This window comes from Bacillus rossius, chromosome 5 (genome assembly GCF_032445375.1).
Source record: "Bacillus rossius redtenbacheri isolate Brsri chromosome 5, Brsri_v3, whole genome shotgun sequence".
NCBI lineage: Eukaryota > Metazoa > Arthropoda > Insecta > Phasmatodea > Bacillidae > Bacillus > Bacillus rossius.
In genome coordinates, this window is record NC_086333.1 from 75,200,531 (window position 1) to 75,220,136 (window position 19,606).

At 36.7% G+C, this 19,606-nt stretch overlaps 1 protein-coding gene and 1 long non-coding RNA gene across 2 annotated transcripts; both read left to right on the forward strand.

The window, feature by feature from the left end:
• The first annotated feature begins 5,654 nt into the window (after positions 1-5,654).
• Positions 5,655-7,963, forward strand: LOC134532390 (uncharacterized). The gene is made up of 2 exons (XM_063368825.1): positions 5,655-6,059; positions 7,056-7,963. Exons 1-2 carry the CDS (start codon positions 5,767-5,769, stop codon positions 7,933-7,935), a joined length of 1,173 nt encoding a protein of 390 aa, XP_063224895.1. The 5' UTR covers positions 5,655-5,766; the 3' UTR covers positions 7,936-7,963.
• Positions 7,964-9,996: 2,033 nt separating this feature from the next.
• On the forward strand, positions 9,997-15,504 carry LOC134532014 (uncharacterized). The gene is made up of 2 exons (XR_010075114.1): positions 9,997-10,315; positions 12,899-15,504. It is a non-coding gene; the product is annotated as an uncharacterized LOC134532014 (long non-coding RNA).
• Positions 15,505-19,606: the final 4,102 nt, after the last annotated feature.

The following is a 19,606-nucleotide window of genomic DNA, read 5'->3' on the forward strand; positions in this document are numbered from 1 at the left end:
CCCATACTTGCACATATATGTGTGTGTATGTATGTATGTATGTATCTGCGACCTCAGCCAAAGAGAATTATGTTTCCTTTACCAAATAATATAATAAGAAAGAAGTTTCCGTTCTGTCGCACGTGGACTCCACACAATTTTTTTTTAATTCAAAGTATATTACGATCATTTTTATTCCATCTTCGCTTATCCGACGTTCTATATTATCCGACGTCCCAATGCAAAAAAAAAGCATCAATCTGCAACAACTACAAATTGTGAGAATCAGCATAGGGGCAGCAAAGAAATGGCACTCATTAGAAAAGCAGACTATGATCATAGAATTTATTTAAATCATCCCAGGTGAACTTTTTAAGTACTGCAGTACTGCATTTAACTTCAGTTAAATCTGTAACTGTAAGTTAATATTTCAGGTTTTTTTTTTAAACATAATTATATTAGGTTCTTAATGTGTAATATCATAACATAGTTTGAAGTTTCAGGGTCTTTTTTACTAACATCTCCGTATTATCCGACATTTGTGCACATCTTACGTTCTGCCAGCCTGTTTGTCCGCTAAGCAAGACTTAAATTGTATTAATTTTTTTATTGCAAGAAAAATATCATAAAACACTTTGCCAGATAAAAAAGTTGGACTTCGGTTTTGTAACTATAAACACTTAACATATGTACTATAACATTTCAAATGAATTTTAAAAAAATCATTTGATTACAAAGTACTTTTCAGGGAGAAAATCATTTCAAGGCATTGGAATGCAATTAAATGTGTTTCACCAAATGTGGCAAGTCTTACATGTATTAGAATTCACCACAGGTTAATTTAACTTTGAATTTTAGAATTCAACTTGAAAACTTACCTACAAACAAAGAGTTATCGGAACTTTAATCATGTTCAATAAACTAATCCCTATTCCTACCGCTACTGCAGCCTATGTCGCTGTGCGTTATCTTTGTGAATGGATTGGAATGGACATTCCGTAGCATACTGTGTTTTTTATGGGATAAAACATATAGTGTGTGTTAATCAAATATATTGGTTACTTCTATCCCAAAATTCATTAAATTAGGTTCAATATTAAAGAAGTGATTGTGTAACAAGCATCCAGACTTTCAAAATTTCAAGTTCATAAGTAGTATAAAATGTGTTAATCCATTTTATGGGCTAATTCTGGTTACAATTTTATATTAGTAAGATTTTATAGTAAAACTTTATATTGGTAAGATGTACATAGTAAGGTTCACAAGTGTGAAACGTGTACTCCATCTACATCATTTCACTCCTCATTGTCACCAAAATTGCTGTTGGCTCAAAAACATCAACAATTCAAGATAACTGATACGTAGGGACCGGAAAAATTTGCGGGTTCAATGACTTCTGGGATGAACTCCATAGTTCTACGTACACTCAGTCAAATGCCACCCACTCATTGGCTGCTGTCTTGTGAGGCGTCCCAACGTAGCAGCCTGTGATTCGATAAAGCTTTAGTCGGGTGTTTCTCATTGGCACAGAGTCATCCAGGATAGTTGTGAGCCAATAGCAGAGGCATCACTGAGGTATAACTATTTGTATTTTAGCCTGTCGTGAAATGAATTCGCGAATTTTTCCGGTCTCTACTGATATGTAAAAATTGCAGATAATTCACTTTTACTACAGGTAATTAGAGATTCCTAATGAAAATGTTGTACAGTTTGTTAGTGAAATAATTATTTAATAAATTTTTGTTCTCCAAAAACATTGATACATAGAATTTACAACCCTCTTTACCTAAGAAAGCTAAAACAGAGTAGTTCCGAACTTTAAGCAAGCATACCAGCACTTTGCAATAGCTTGTTGATGCAGATGGTTAAATTCACTGTCATGTTGTTGCCAAAAAAAAAATTAAAACACTGAATGATGCATATGATTTATCTTAGTAGCATTTTACGAGTAAGTTAATACACTCTTGAGAAATTAATTTATTTCAGAAGGATATCACTTGAATAACATATTTCCATGTTTGTGCAATCACCATGTAAATGGCTTGTTGCATGAAAATAAAAAGTTTCATTGATAAAATAAAATATCATTTCTTTATTTAAATGTTTTTTAAATAAAACTTTAAAGAAGCCAATATTCAGTGCCTCGTTTTTGCCAAAGGAAAAAAAAAAGCATTGAAAGACATTTTGCATTAAAATGTGAGCATATTAATTTATTTAAGAGGCTTCTTATGAGAAAGTTTATATGTATTAGACTTAATAAAATGGAAATTTATTTCTGTTGCAAGATGTCTCTGGAATAATAAGACCACTAGGTGTAAACGTTGAGTTCCCTGTGACCCATCGCAACGAATGAATCGAGTATAAATGGGCAGAATGTACATCTCACACTGTTAAATCTGAGAAAATGTCAGCACTTCTCTGTGTTGAGGGAATTGTACCAAACTTGAAGAAATCTTAAAAAAAAAAAAAATTAATTGTTCAAGCAAAGAATGTAAATTTCGTAGTTTAGAAGTATAGCAATTTATGTTATAAAATAATGTTATATTGCATGCCACTGTTGTTACTTTAGGCTCAAACTAAATTTGTTTCTTTATTCAGGGTACCTGACTTATTTTGGTCACTACTGTTTTAAATATAGGACCGAATTAACGACTCTTTGAACATTTTTTTATTACTTGGATCGGTTGAAAGTAGCACTACATCTTAATGCCATGCCTTGCTTTAACTAAAAAAAAATTCTAAAAAAATATTTCTGGCTCGAAAGGTTTTAAAGATGCAAGGGAAAAAAGATTAATGTCAAACACCCCCAAGGCCAAAAACAATTTAGTGCTTGCAGCATCCATGAGTACTAAGCTTGTGGATGAGACAAATGTGAATCTGTACTAAAGAATTTTTTTAGAACCTGAGAACCTGAAGGCATATTTTCAGTAGCAATGTATTTACTTGGCATAACATGTTTCCATAGAATTTAGGTTAACTATTTTCCTAAAGAAATAGGTAACTAATGGAGTATGGATCCAGTCTTAAATTACTGGTTATGTTGAATTACCTGAATTTTTTTCCCCCATCACAAAACTGAGATAGTATTTATAACTTTAGTTGGTCATTACTGGAAACAATTTAAAACATAACCAAGATTTTATTACAAACATTTTCTAGTTTTGTAACAGTTAAAACATCCAGCACAGGTAAGTAGTGAATAATAGGTGTCAAAATTTACAACACAAAAATAAAAAATACTTCTATCATAATGTAAAAATCCATAGGAATTGTCATAAAAACAAAACATACCGACACACAAAAAAAAACATAATAACGTGGTGTGATTGAAATTTTCAAACGATTGCAAGGCAGCTATGAAGTCAAGAAAGATTGTTCGCTGATGCTGGAGAGAAGCTCTGGGAATTTTGGCGGGGCGTGGTCACTGGCGCGCTCCGCCTTCGACCTTGGGGCCCAGCTTCTTGGGCGCCCAGCCGAACCAGTGCCAGAAGCCGGGCCGCTGCGGCGTCGAGGGGTCTCCCCCGGGGGCGGAGCCTTCGTCGGTCTTCCTGCGGAAGTAGTTGCCCAGAGTGGACGCCTTGAGCTTGCCGCGGGGCGAGGAGGCGCCCGGCTTGATGCGCAGGTACCTGGTGAGCGTGGCGTAGGCGCCCCCTGCGTCGGCGTCGGCGCGCTCCCCCGGGCCCTTGGTCCAGCCCTCGGCTGCGTCCAGCCTGGACGACTCGCTGGAGTCGTCCGACGACGCCTCGCCGCCGCGTCCCTGGACGTCGCCGTCCCCGTCGCCGCGTCCCTGGATGTCGCCGTCGCCGCTGCGCGAGATCCCTCCCCCCTCCTGCTCCGGGACAGCGCTCATGTCCGCCGGGGAGTGTCGCGTACTCACGTAGTAGTTGCTCGCGTCAGTCGCGGAAGGCACGGCCCGCTTCTTGCACCCGGGCTTCGCGATGCGCAGATCGAATAGAACGATTCGTAACCAACAATGGAATGCTAATTATTTTATTTTCGGCCATAGACGATAGCGGACCTGAACTTGACCTCCATGGAAATGTGAACGGGAATCCTTTTCACAGACGAGAGACCCAAACTGCCGATCGTGCATCTTCGGTTTTTTTTTTTTTCATTGTAAATAAATATGGCGGTGTTGGTGAAAGGATACTAGCGGTCAATTAGGTTAGGTTAGCTACATTATAAAATACTTTAAAACATCGTTGATTTGGTTAGGATAGCTACATAAAAGATACGGGGGAAAAAAGCATGAACTTCGGGGAACTTCGGGTTTTGGCTCTCTCGTCTGTCAAAATAAGGCATCCCAAATGTGAACTGTTAACAAAGAGCTTGCACATTTTTATTTTTACAAGTCTACCCACAAGGAGTTTGTCGTACGGACTGTGGCAGTTTAATCTCATTTATGCGCCGCACGTTTCTCTCAATTTAGCATTTAACAAAATCTGCATACAACAACCAAGTTGTAATTTTGGTGATTTTTTTGCGTTGGAATTTACCGTTGTCGCACTGCTGCCTGTCGTGTGGCCTGGAGAAAGAAGGCGAAATGTATAACCTCGGAAGAGATAGATGATCAAGTACATATTGCTTTCGCCAGAACTGCCGTTTGGTTTTAAGAACACAGTAATTACTGTTTGTGTGAGCGTGAATTCAATCCGGTGCGAGTTGGATCTGGAAAACTTTACAAATCACTAACCTTTGAAATTATATTATATTTAGCTATCAGTACTCTACTCAAAATATTATCGTTTTAAGCGAAATATAGTTCTCGGAGTATGCACGTATTTTAAGTAACTAATTAAAATATATCGTTGACTTTTAATTTTTTTTTACTTTCTTATAATTTTATTTGTTGCAGTATTTTATCTCAACTATAAAGGCCGACTTACAAAGTCTTTACTTAAGGCTAATGAATGTATTCTTCCATTCGATTAACTTGCAAAGTTTTTTTTTTCTGCAAGCGGGTCAGACAGAGGTTTTACTGCCTCATATAATGACACGACTTCGCCGGAATTATATCGTTAGCATGTATAAAATCAACGCTAGTAAAATTAACAAGTAAATAATTTTAAAATTTCTTAAGCATCGTCGGAATTTAAGTTCCAGGTTGGCTTAAAACTTGTTTTATATATATAATATGTATATATATAATATGTATATATATACATATATAATATTTTCCGGGGAAGAGCCCTCGAAATCTTTTTTCTCTGGGTGCTATTCCATATTCCCCTACGGCCACCACCTCCCTCCTCTTCAAACAATCCCGGCCAAAATATTAGGGTCCCACAAAGACTAGGATCACCACTGTCACTCCTCATTAACAACGTGGACGTGTTATTCAGACACTTGGTTGAAGGGATACACCCATCTTTTAAAACATTGCTGGTAAAAAGTGTCTCACTGTTCCCAGTAACCTTCCACAAAGAAATAAAAGCGCGGTTTTAAATTGTACCTGAAAGTAAGCATAATTCCACTAATCCCTGCCGGAATGAAATTACATTCGCTGGCCTCCACGTATTAATTTTTATTCATTTTTGTCCGGAGGTCGTATATCTTGGAACCTTGTCCCGGAAAGTTTCTGTAGAAGGGCTTCTTAAGGCTAGGTCAAACAGGAGGCGGACTGTCAGCGCGGGCGGAACGACCGCAGTCCGCCGCGGACTAGGGAAGCCAGACAGAATGCGGACAAGTTTAGGCGAACCAGTGTGAAAACAGTTGCTGTCAAGAGTGTGCAATGTGTGATATTGAATTCACTCTCTGTAATTCGTGTTTTCTTGTTGTCATTTCAAGATGTCCAGCAGTTCCTCTGACGAAGAAGAGTTACTTCTTATGTTCGCTTTGAGTAAAGCAAAAAGAAAAAGAAAATGGGTGCATGAAATAAATGAAAAAAGAGAGGTATTCGGCGAGTTTCACCTATTATGCTGTGAGTTGAGTTCATTCGAAGACCGATTTTTCACATATTTTCGAATGTCTCAAGAACAATTTGACAAATTACATACTCTCCTTGAACATAAAATATCAAAAGTGGCCACTAACTGGAGTAAACCCATTGGGACGAAGGAAAGACTAGCTATCTGTTTAAGGTAAGTAATACAATTACTTATTTAAAGATAATTTTTCTCTTTAGTTTAATTATTTGTACAATAAATTTACACTATATTTTTTTACATAACACAATACAATATACATAGACAGCAGATTTTGAAATTTACTTTACATGCATTTACATAATTTTACATGTCTCCTTGGAATGTTTCGTACCATTCTTTTGCCGAATCGCCAGAGGTTGCATGGATTCCAACAAACGGTGGCTTGTTGGTATAGTTCAGATCGGTGTAATCCACTACCCCGGAGGAGGTAGCAGTACAGTTCGGTGGCCACGATGAACTACTTGAATTTAAAGGGGAGGATGGGTGTGAAGTTTCCACTTCGCGAAGTTCAGCCCGGCCAAACATTTGAGCCATCTCCATTTTTATAACTGCTTGTGTTCTAGGTGAAAACCTTTTAAATGTCTCCGCATAACTTAAGAAAAAGTGGTCAATACGGTCGAGGTTGTTCCTAGGTTTGTTGTCCTTTTTGTTATCTAGATACTTTAAATCGCATGAACATCTGTGCTAACGTCCTTTGGTTTGGATTTTTTCTGGGGCGGTATAATTTGGGAATCATCTGTCACACAGCTACCTTCGTTGCTAGCCTCTTCTATCGGATCGTCTGTTTCACCCGTCTGTGGTATATTTGACGCGGTTACCCGTGGAGAAACTGTATCTTGAAGGAATTCCAAGTTTGCCGCCCAGGGCCAATTTTTAAACTTCTTTGCTGAACCTGTAGCTCCCTTCAAGAACTTGAGATACTTCACATATGAATCCCTCAAATTCTTCCATTTGAGTTCAACAGCTTCACCTGTACAAAACAGTATAAAAACATCATTTAAGCAGAACGATAAAATCAAAAACAAGTTTGAAACATAAGTAATAACTAAAACTCACATTAATTTTAATGTATAATAAATGTTACAATAATTAATTCTAATATATTATTCTATTTATGAAACTGTTCATGCTTCGTTTTTATTGTTTCAGGTATTTGGCTACAGGTGATTCCCATAACACTATTGCCTTTTCCTTCCGTGTTGGACGCACTACTGTTTCCAGCATAGTTAAAGAAGTGTGCATCGAGATATGGAACGTTCTACAACCGCTGTACTTGGCTACTCCAACAGAGGAAGTTTGGAGGAAATCTGAAGTTGGCTTTAGAGAACGATGGAACTTTCCCAACTGCATCGGGAGCATAGATGGGAAACACGTGGAAATCAAATGCCCTAACAAGAGTGGATCAAGTTATTATTGTTATAAAAACTTTTTTTCGATTGTTCTCTTGTCCATAGTTGATCCTTACTACAATTTTATTGTCGTTGACATAGGTAGTTATGGTCGGCACAGTGATAGTGCCATTTTCGAGAACTCTTTCTATCGCGATTTTGTTGATAACAAAACAATTCTTCCTCCAAAACCATTACCCGGGACAGAAACCCCCGTCCCTCATGTGTTTGTAGGTGATGAAGGGTTCAAGTTACAAACTTATTTGATGCGTCCTTTCCCAAGAAAGGCGGTCGTTGATAATATAGAAAAAAGAAGTTACAATAAACGACATTGCAGAGCACGACGTATCGTTGAAAATGCCTTCGGCATTTTAACTCAAAAGTGGCGTATATTTTTTAGACCTATCGAATGTAATGTTGATACAGCTGTACACGTTGTCAAAGCTGCTTGTTGCCTTCACAATTTTATTAGAGCTAACACAGAAAATGTCACAACTGATGAGCTAGAATTAACAGACGATATAACAAATCAACCCACCAATGCTTTCTCAGCCACTACTCCATTGAAAGAACGATCTAGTGATGCTGCCCATGCTGTACGAAACCATTTCGTTAATTACTTCAACTATTTAAGTTCGTAAATCATGATGTAAAAATTGTACAAAACTTGCAAAATATTATTACATATTTATATTACTGTTGCATTGTACGATTAAGCTCTTTGTAATGTTTTGTGTTAAATTGGAAAGTATAAATAAATGCGTATATATAGAAGATATCTCATTAATGAATACATAAAATAAAAATATGAATAAAAATAAAATATATTCAAACAATATATTATGAATATAGTGAATACATATAAATAAAAATTATCTTACTACTTTCATGTAGTTTCTCCGCGATATCTTTCCATGCTTCTGCTTTCGTCACTACATCTTTGTAGTCAGGATGACGAACATCATACAAAAAAACACTCTCCCGCACAAGATATATTAATTTTTCCGTCTCGTCAGCCATTGCTGTCCGCGCGAACTTTGTAGAAAATTACAACTGCTCCTCTGTCCGCTGCGGACTAGACTGGTCCGCTGCGGCAGACCGCCTTCTGTTTAACCAGCATGATGCAATCTAAGGTTACACTATGTCCGTGGCGGACGGGCGGCCAGGTCCGCGCGGACAGTCCGCCTCCTGTTTGACTGAGCCTTTAGGCCTATACAGACCACGCAGTCCGGAAAGAGGTTGTGAAGACTTCCTGGTTCCATGGGCAATGGAATACACACTTGGAGTGAGTTACAGTCCGCTTAGCATCAGAGCTTAGGCAGAACTCGTTTAGAAAGTTCAGTGGCGGCCCTAGACACTGAGGGAGCCCTAATATGTTTTGAGAGAGGCCTTACTGGGCGGCCTGGAAGGTAAGGAATAGCCTTCCACGGAAAATCTGAAGAAAAAACTTTTAAAAACATGTTTTTTTTTTTTTTTTTTTAACCAAACTCTAACTTAAATAAGGGCCAGTGCGAAGCCTGATGGCCAGACTCGCCTCTGAGAAAGTTAAATACGTACTGAGAAACATTATTCAATGTCCATGCTCACGTATCGATGGAACATACCTTCTTTATGTTGTAATTGTTTGTCGTGCCTTAAAATGAGGTCAAGTTTTAACACACACAACCCTATGTGCGACTTACTGAACTGACTTATACAATTTCTAACCCACTTATATTTGGCATTTGAAAATTAATTTATTTTGGCTGTCGCATTATTAAGTTTGGCCTAAATTAACAATATTGATTTTTTTTTTACATATAAATTTTTCATTTTGGAGAATGACAATTAACTGAACTTCTAAACTTGCCCCTGTTCTATATCGGCACTGTCTTGTACTGAATTATTTTTAACTTCATTTATTACCTAATCATGTTCGCAGGCTTTCAGTCTGAAGTAGCTTGGCTTCTGGGTTGTAGCCGCGTCCTTAGCGAATAGTGAATTATTCGCCAAGGACACGGCTACAACCCAGAAGCCTAGCTACTTCTACCTAAATCATTTAGCAAACCAGATACATTGATTGAAATTTCACCAAATACAGAATCATATCCATTTACTTATATACAAGTGTGATTTTTTTATTGTAATATGACTATTATCTCCGACCTTTTACTTCATATATACTTGGAACTGAATTTTAATTGAAATATTTAGCCAAAAAATAGGTAATAAATATTTAATTTAATTGAAGGGCTCCGCCACTCTTCGCTCCAATTCATACACATGCTTCTAAAGATATAAGTTATTATTTTCTGGATTTTATTATTTATTCTTTTTTCTTTTGATCACAGTTTTAAAATATACATAGCTGTAACGCCGATTCGACGCAGAACCTATTTTTGCAAGTCTGAAGGGTTTTTTTCAGTTTGGAGCAGGCTGCAGCGTACTGCGGGGAGACCGGAGATGCGAGAACCAGAGATCGGAGAAGCACAAAACGATTTGGAGCGAGAGCTGGGATGTAAAGATTGTCTCTGGTAAAGACGCTCTTCTTCCCTCCCTCTTCCAGGACCCGCACTGTAATTACTAGGAGCTACAGAGCTATCCTATTGGCCGAGAGCAACTCTCCCTCTCCCCAGAGCCTGGTTCGGACACGCCCACTTCTAACAAGTGAGCATCAGCCGCAGCTCCGGGATTTTTTGAATCTGAAAGACCGTTGGTGACGCGCTCTCTCGTCTTTCTTTGTCTTGTCTTGCTTCCAGTTCCGAGTTTGCTGTATAGTGTGATGGTTGGTTATGTATTGAGTGTGTTGTTCTGTATAAATAATATATACTTTTTTTTTACTACAAAGTCTACTTTATAATAATTTAAGTAATCTAGTAGTGCATATGTTCGTAATAACAATAGTGGAGTAAAGGACGTGATTTTGACTTTACGGGAAACAAATGATGTCAAGGAAGAGCGGGAGGCGTGACAACAGTGACTTTCATTGATAAAATGGTGTTACGTATTTTATGCCTTGAAGAATGTGACGTTACTCAGCAGGTGAGGTATATAAGAATTTACTAATTTTCTGTAAGAAAAGGTTTTCTGTGAAAAAATTTGTAACTTGGTTAGCAAAATGTCGCATATTTAATAACTTTGTTTTTTAGAAGAGTTCTAATGCTGACACTAGATAATGATTATAATGTCATGTGAAGATTATAGATACCTACTAATTTACGTAGCGGGATCTTTCTTTATCTGTCATTGCCGAGTTGCTCACTGTCAAAGCTACTATCGCAAAAAAAAAAAAAAAAAAAAAAAAAGTGGCGTTACGTAATGAAAATTGCAAGATGTACGTACTCCTTCAAATAAATAAACGTTTAATAATAATTGTCTCTGCTGATAGAGATTATAGTATTCTCAGAATTTTGCAAAATTATATTTTTAACAGATTTGAAAACTTAAGCGGAATTTAAATTTTATACGCCTAACAACTTCTATAGAACACTAGTATACAGTTTATTTTGTCATAAATGTTGTCCCCGCCACTGTTTACAGGGTCAGTCAGACCTACATTATGTAATGAAATAATCTTCGGATATATATTAATTTACTGAAGATTCTAAGAATTATACCGCAGTTGCGAAATAGTAATTAGTTCGTTTTTAATTTTAGGAGTTTGCACACATGTATGTATTAAATGGTCAATTATGATTGGCTACAATTCGTGTGATTATACATGTGGATTATTTTTTTAGTCAGATGTCTAAAGGCATACATGATAACGGTTCAAGTCCAATCCAATTAAAAATTATTGTGGCTTAAACTTTCAGTTTTAAATATTATTTATAAAATAAAACAAACTTAGGTTTTTTTATAAAATAAAACTGTGATTTATTGTATTATCTTTCATGTATTGACAGCTTAATTTCGTGTTACATAGGAATTATTTTTCTGTTTAGCTTTCTTATCTATGAATATTGTATACGATACATCCAAGTTTATCAGCTTGCCTACCTTAGTTATTATTTATTTATTTTAATTTTTGTTCATGTTGATAATCTTTTAATGTGATCAATTTTAAGAAAAGGCGGATCGCCTTATCTTGGCCACCATTAAATACTAGATAAATAAACTTACCTACATGGCATAATGAAACTTGTATACTTTCAGGTGTTGATGCATATTTTTGTATCCATTCTGTAATTTGTGGATCCGCTTATAAATATTTTTGACGCAGTTTCATTTAATGGGATAGTTTATCTTATGTAAAAAAAAAAAATCCTGGCTGTTCTGCGAAAAGTTAAAACATTCTTCAATTCCTGGCACCGACCGAAACCTTCGTATTGCGTCATGTGACATATAAGGCCACAGGATAGTGGATGTTTGCGGTTGCTTGTTGCTTGCTCCTTGTCGGGTTTTCCCAGGTTGTTTGAATTCGCCTGACAAACTTGAGCTGCAGTTTCATTTTGACCAAATAAGTTTAAAATATCTATACGACTCGTCTCATGTGATTCCCAAGGATGGTATACTTCTTTGAAGTTGTAGCTGAACATTTTTATTGTAAATAATAGAATAAGTATTTAAAATGGACCGCTAAACGTCTGGATTATTGTTAATTGACTTAAAGTTTATAACCGCCGCGAATTTTGTAGCTGTTTAAAAATTATTTCATTGAAATAATTTGGGGTAGTAACATAATAGTATGTGGAAAATAAAGCTGTATGTTATAGCCTTCCCAATTATTTCGGTGAAATTATTTTGCTGCAGCCATCAAATCCGCGGTTGTTTTAGAACTATAATGATTAAAACTTAAACCAGACGCTCAGTGTTACATCTTAAATACTTTATATATTATTTAATTTAAAATGTTGTTCAGCTCCTACTTCACAGATCCTTGGGAATCACTTTAAACCAATGTCGTATAGAGGTTTTAAACTTGAATGACAGTCAAGCTTGTGTACAAACAATTTTAAGGTTTGATTTAACTCGGCGAGTTGGATATTTCATTTTCTTTTTATTACTATTAGTTAAGGTGTTTTCCTGTAAACTTGTCCCGAAGCACCTCTGTATTTGTTTTGGGTTACTGTAAAAGGACATGCAAGTGATGGTAATCATGAATATTTGGCGTGACATTTTACCGCTATTAGACAATATTTAGGTGGCTATCTGTTGAGAAATTTTGAGACTAAACGAAATGCCGCCAGAACTATCGTGATAAATTTACAGGAAACGTCATCAAATAATTGTAATGACAAGAGGAGATACATCCAACATGTTAGCACTTGTCCATGTGCGACCCATGATTTGTGGAAGATGTGGGCCGTAGGAAGCTATAAGATTATAACATTTTGAAGCTGAGGAACCTTAAGTACTTTTCAAAAACCTTAAAATCATACAAATAAAATCTGTCTTAATGCATGTACAATTAGAAGGTTACTCTAATTTTGCATATTCATGGGTCATAAATTGAACTACACATCAGTCATTCAAATCTCGTTAATGAGTTGCATTATTATATTTAAAAAGGAAGCTCTAGATAGGGCCTATGGTTCCTCCTGACTACGCCCTTCACGTAGCAATTACATGACTTGCTTGGTGGGAATGTGTGTATTATTGATGTGTGACGTGTTGTGTTCGCAGAGCAGAGCCTGTCGGCGGGGGCAGAGCGGCCCGTGGATGCCCTAGCAGCGGCGCCGCACAATGGCCGCCTGGCTTCTGTGGATGGTTGGGGGTCTGGTTCGTGAGTCTTCCCACTGCCATGACTAGATCCACACTCATCCACAGCGGCCGGCCGACTGCTTCGCTGGCGCCGGTCCGCAACATTCCTTCCGCGCTTTTAGAGTTACCTACTTCGCTAGCCACGGAGAACAGTTAATTAAATAGTCGATTTTTTTTTTCTTTCAGATTTCGAATTGGACCTTACAATATTTAAAAATTTTCCAATTACTTTTTCTGTCAAAAAATGAGTGATGTGTCCATTTTGAGGTTTTATATAGCGACAAGACTAGATCTGTCGAGTAAAAATTGTTAAGTCTTACTTGCTAAATAAACTTTTTTTTGTCTCCAAGAAAATGATAAAATTAAGAGTTTAGCAATTTTTAAAGAAGTAGAACATATTTCAATAAAATGCCTGGCTGTATTTATACTGTGAGCATTTTAAAAAATGCCGTGAGTAAGGTCACAAAATATATCTTAAAAATAAAAGACGACTTTCAACGTATTTTGGTTTAAGTTACTCGAATGTGCTTCTCTTGATAAAATCGTCTTGATCACATTTAGATAAATAAATGGTTTAACTTTGATGTGATGTTTTAATAAGAGTTAGTACTACTCTACACATTTAAAAGATTTTTTGAGGGGTAGAATTTTATTTTTTTCAGGATTGCAGCATAAAAGAAATGGTAGTTGAGAAAGTTACATTTGTGTCAGTTTAAGTGTGATGACGAAGTAACACGAAAAGGTAGAAAGAAAGACTAGTTATTTTATTCCTGCAACTCAGTGGAGTCCTTGATAAAACAAACGTTGGGTGGTGTTTTTCCGAACATGATTTTTCTTGACATGGCCATGCCGTAATGCAAACACAAAGCCACTTTTAACACAGGATGCAGGAGGCCACCAAAAAGTTACTAAACTGAACAACTGGTTACAGGAAAAAAAATATAACTGTGTTCTGTAAGTCACAAAACTTTTTAATTCTTTTGTTAACTAGTTTCGATGTGCAACATCTTAGCTCTGTGTATAAGGCACATGGTAGGAGTAATTTCGTGAATGTAACGGAAATGTGTAACCATGGTACTGCTATCTGTGGCGGATGGCGCAAACCAACGTTCATAAAGCCAAAGTGAAACTTTATATAGTATTAATTGTTTAATTTTAACAAGATGGGCAAGTCTTTTCCACTGTTATCAGAGCCGTTTCACTGCATTGTTTAGAATTTCGCTCAACCATGTTGACATTGCTACTCCAGCAATTTCCTTCTGTGGTTGCGGAAACTATGTGTAATTCGTGTCCAGAAATGTAGTTGAAAACACAATTTTGCGTATGTATTTATCACGCTCGGGATTATTTTAAGAAATTCTACTTAAATTTTGTGTCAGAGTTTTATATTATTAGTGTATTTTCAACATGAGAACACATGAATTTTCTTGTTATCAAGGTGGCGTGTTGCACATCACTGACAAGTACTGAAAGACTCGCTCATACATTTTTTTTATGTCTCACTTTCATTTATAGTCGCACATTAAATACAAACAGTTGGGGACAATGTCCTGAATGATGTAGAAATTATCTGTGAAAATGTTTTAGCTTGCTAACATGAAAATTGGCACATTTCTGCAAATAGTAATTATATTTTGTATTATGATTTACTAACTTATAGGCCTATATATAAAAAAGGCCTTGTGATATAAATTTTTTTTTGTCACCAGAAAAGAAGTCTCTTAACACCAACATTAATACAAATAATTAATATATTTCTTGACTGAGCCACATTCAATTTCCTCCGAGTGCCCTATCGCAAATCTGTTTTCTTCCCATCTGAAGTTAATATGACCTCTATTTTATTGTGCACGGCTTAGCTGGGTTCCCCCCTCCCCCCAAAAACACCAAAATTCCATAATTCTTGAATTATATGATTTTTTAAAAGTTTTTTAACTCCCGCTCTGCACCAAATTTTTAGATACTGTGGCTAAATATTTTTGCCACACAATGATTAATAACCCTACTATTGATAAAAACTCAAAATAAGATCGAATGTGCAATACTTTTGTGTGGGGGGGGTTTCTTTGCATGTCTCATGCGGCAAAGATTTTTAATCGAAAAACTTTAAGACTATTCATGCTGTAAAAAATTAGTTTGCTAACTTATCAAAGTATTTTTTTTCTTTACAGTATAACTACTCAAATTTACCTATAAAAAAATATTTTGCCCCATAAGTCTACCAAATAATTTTTCCCCTTAAAGTAGGCTATAGCATGTTTGATTATATTTTAAATTGGTATCAATTGTATGGTTATTTATGATGGTGTATCAAACAAATTTAGTCATTAATAGGATCTAATAATTTGGTGCAGGAAGAAGATTTAAAAACTTTTGAAGAAATTTATTAAACTCAAAACCTACAACATTTAAAAAAAAATTTATTCAGAACCATAATTTACTGTCATCGACTTGATGTTGAGTTATGTGACTTCCTATATGTGATTCCAGAGATGGCAGAAGATGCACATTGAAAACAAAACCAAAAATTTATTGGTCAGTGGTGGACATAATGCTCCCCTTCCAATTAATTCCTGAAACTATGAAGGAAAAAAAAATGCAATATCTTGTTGAAGCAGTGTGTTATTTTGGTTGATGCAATGTGGGCTGTTACAACACCTGGAATCACAAAGGCAGCTATGCATGTTGAGAGTGGTAATGTAACTGTCCGAACCCCTTGTTGAAGCAAGTTTTTTTTTTTTTATTTAGTTAAATCCTCTCTTGAAATGGATTCCTGTATCCACCACTTGTACTTCTGTATCATATGCAATTCTTATACAGCGCTCAAAGATTGTATTCTTTCTAAAGCGCCAACCGTTTGGAAATCCAGGTACAAACAAGTGACTACCGCTTCTGAATCGCCAGGTTGCGAAACTAGGAACTCACTCTTTGCATTTCGTCATATTCTGTAGTGAACACAGTGCTACTTAGCTTACTGCTCCAATTCATAATTTTCAATAATAACTTAGCTAAGCTTTTACAACAATCCTATCCGAGCACACGTACAGTGTGCACAGTTTCAGAAGAGACCACGTGATTTGAAAACTGTTTAAGATATCTGAGTGGTGTATGTTATGAAAAGCATTTAAGAATATGCTGGGGGCGGTTGGGTAGTTCTGATTCGGTATTTCGTTTTTAAACTGTATTTTTATGAGAGTGAAAAATGGCTAATGGTGTTTTTCAGAATAATTTTTAGGCATGAGACGCTTGGTAAAGTATTTTAAAGCATCCAAGGGCCTTGTTTCACCCACCTATCTTAATTTCTCCGTCATCTAATGTAATGGTCATCACTCATTTCTCATAGTTGGCCTATGCACGACGAGAAGATTGCACGGCTCTGATAATTTTAACCGTATAATGAACTTGCACAACTTTCCTTTACAAATCTGCAAATTATTTAACAAATTTTGCTTGCTTGAAACATGTTCAAAATGATAATTTTTTTAAAGTTTGATTTAATGAAAGGAAAAAGTTTAACGGTACCGAACATTTTAAGTGTTCTAATTAGCTGAAATGGAGGTACAGTACGGTGTATTGTTTTTGCGTTTTTGGAAGCGCTTACATTTTCACCTTTTAGTGAGTCCTTTTTCCTGATGCCACGAATATGATGTGCAGTATCACGTTTGTAAATGTGTGTTTTAATGTATTTGATGACTACATTTTTTAGACTGCTTGCCTCGTATGATTGGTGCCAGTATGTTGGAGAAGGGGGGGGGGGGGGGGTTGGCCGTGTTTAAAGCCTGTGACATTTGAATTTGCCGCCGACTTTTAAAAGTTAAAAAGTAATATTTAAGGGGCCCGCTTAATCAGGACTGTATGTGTTAGTGAGGCGAGATGATAAGGCGACGCTCGTTGGTGCTTCTAGCGCGGAATCGCCTCTAAGCGCAAGGCTCTGAACTGGCGCGCAGTCTTCTCCCAAAAACTTTTAATTTATGATTTGCATTTGATTTCATGTAATAAGAATCCAAGATGGTGGGTTTTATTAGAAACCCAGCGCGAATCCATCGCGGGTTCAAATGCTGCAGGGGCCAGGGAGCATCTTAGCCGAGATCCGGTCAACGAACGGTTGGAATTGTTCGTTGCAGCCTGGCCTTTGCTATCCCCTCCCCCTTTCTTTCCCTCGCACGCCCGCCGCTATAACGCCGGCCGTGATTGGTCGGCTGGGCAGTTGGCGTTTCAGAGTCGTCGCTCCCGCCTCGGAGCGTGCGTGCGAAAAGGGCTCAAGTGTTCACTATGATGGTGGCGCGCTGCGAGGAGGGAAGACCGTTTCACCTGCCGGGCGAGCATGGTTCTCTTTTTCGCCCGTCATAGGGATGACGCGTCATCGGTATGACGCTTCGCTACTAAAAGCGAGCATGGATCTTTTTTCGCCTTCTGGAAGACGCCTTAGCTACGACATACCCGTCATAGGTAAGGCGGGATTGTTTGCCCGTCGTAAGGCCGTCATAGCCGTCATAACCCCGTCATACAGCCGACTACATGTGTAACTTTCATTTAATACTGGGAAATAATTCTTTCAAATGAGTTAAATAATATGTTTTCGTGAAATTTAAGGTTTTGCCATAATTATATTTACTCAGAAATTACGTATGTGAGTTATAAGATGTATCTAAAAAAAAGGGTTATGTTTTTCTCTGTCTGAACAAACTTCGAAACAACTTGTTTCCGATAATAATCACGCCGCATAAATAAATACTTAGTTTCTATGTTTCGTGTGAATAAGACACATTGATTCTTTTTTCTCGTTATTTTTAACTGCACAATACTCAGTTAACCAAAATATATCATACCTACTAAGAAAACTGCCAATCTGCCTACTTTTGTCATATCACTTAATAAAAAAATAAAGGTCAGGACGAAATAACGTAATATTTCAACTAGATAGAAGATAACATCACATTGGTTAATTATTCTGTATTAAAGTTAAGTGTAAAACACCTATACGCGTGTGGCTTATTAAACTTCTAAAAACAACTCATTTCCCCTTCAGCTTCCATACGTGTAATAAAAAAAAAATCACTTGTAAAAATAAAATACATGCATTTATAAGGTTGAAAATACACAAGAATGCCGCTGATAAATACACAGTAGTCTGATGGTTATTTTAAACCTTCGTTTTATCGCATTTTAAACACAAGGCATTTCCTCCAAACATTTAGTGACTTTTAGGTTAGGCCTACTCCCCACCCTCGTTGGTGGCTAGGTTTGCTCCTGCTGTATCGCATATTGAAACGTATTTTATTCACCTAAGATTCGCTCGAATACTTTCAGTATGATAAAATGGTAACAATGTAGGAATAATAGTGTTTCACGTAGAGTTGAGAGGTTTCGTGTTTATAGTTCATACGAAAATTGTAATTTGTGAGAGGAGCGGCTTATGTGAAAAGAAAGTAATTAATTCCGTTAAAGGGTATTTTTAGTTCCTATACTCTTCTGGTAGTTATAAAATGCAGACACAATATTGTCAACTACAGTTTACGTAATAAATTATATTCAGGCATTAAATTAACAACACCGACTTCGTGTTATATTGTTTCAAGCTTGCAAGATGCTAAATAAATATTATCAGCGTATTCACCCAATACATATGCTACGGTACAAAATAGTGTGAATAAAACTTGTAGTGCACTAGAAAATATGCTATAAACAAGTCTAAGTATAATGTAATTAAATATAACAGTAGTATTTTTTGAACAGTGGGACGTATAGCACACCGAGTTGTTTCGGTACCTTCAAATCGGCAAATGAACTTTAACGGTGACGAAAATTACCAAATAATGATTAAATCAGGTCTAGTATTGTAATGTTTCACGTCGAATCACAAAAGTGTTTTGAAATTCTTTTTTCATCGTATGATTTAAAGTAATAATAACTGACCATTGAAAACAAAATTAATAATAACGGGCAACACATTTCACAAGATCGCTAAATAATATTTTCATATTAAAAACTACAAACTTTCACAGTTTCTAATGCACTCCTTAACCTTCTTATATACTATTTAATAATTATAACCGACTTTGCTATGTAAAATGATTTTATTATATTTTGAGACTGAGACGTGACGGGTGTTTTACTGAGCAAAAAATAGTCTGTAAAACTTATATTTACGGAACGCCAACAGGCGTACAATGAAAATGATATAAATATTGAATATAGTTGTGGAAAATATATAATTCGATAGTCACATCATGCCTAAGTTTTACGAATGTCCACAATCTTGTTTTCGTGTAGGTAGTTTTCTATTGGCTGTAAATTGCTAGCAGATACACCAACTGCCAAATAAAACACATCCTTTCTGTAAATTCACTGCCAACCTCTGCATATAATCGATTGCCAAGCCGTCGTAGGTAAGGCGCCTTAGCGATGACGGGAGAGATATGACGATGGGATCCGTGCTCGCATTTTCACGCGGCCGTCATAACTCCGCCGTCATACCGGCGACGCGTCGTCGCTATGACGGTGGCGAGGAAAAGAACCATGCTCGAGGGGCTGGTGCAATAAATAATATTGTCCGACAATTGCTTGAATTTCGTTGGACGAATTCCAGTTGATTTTTTCCTTAAGGTTTGAAGAGTCTCGATTTGTTAA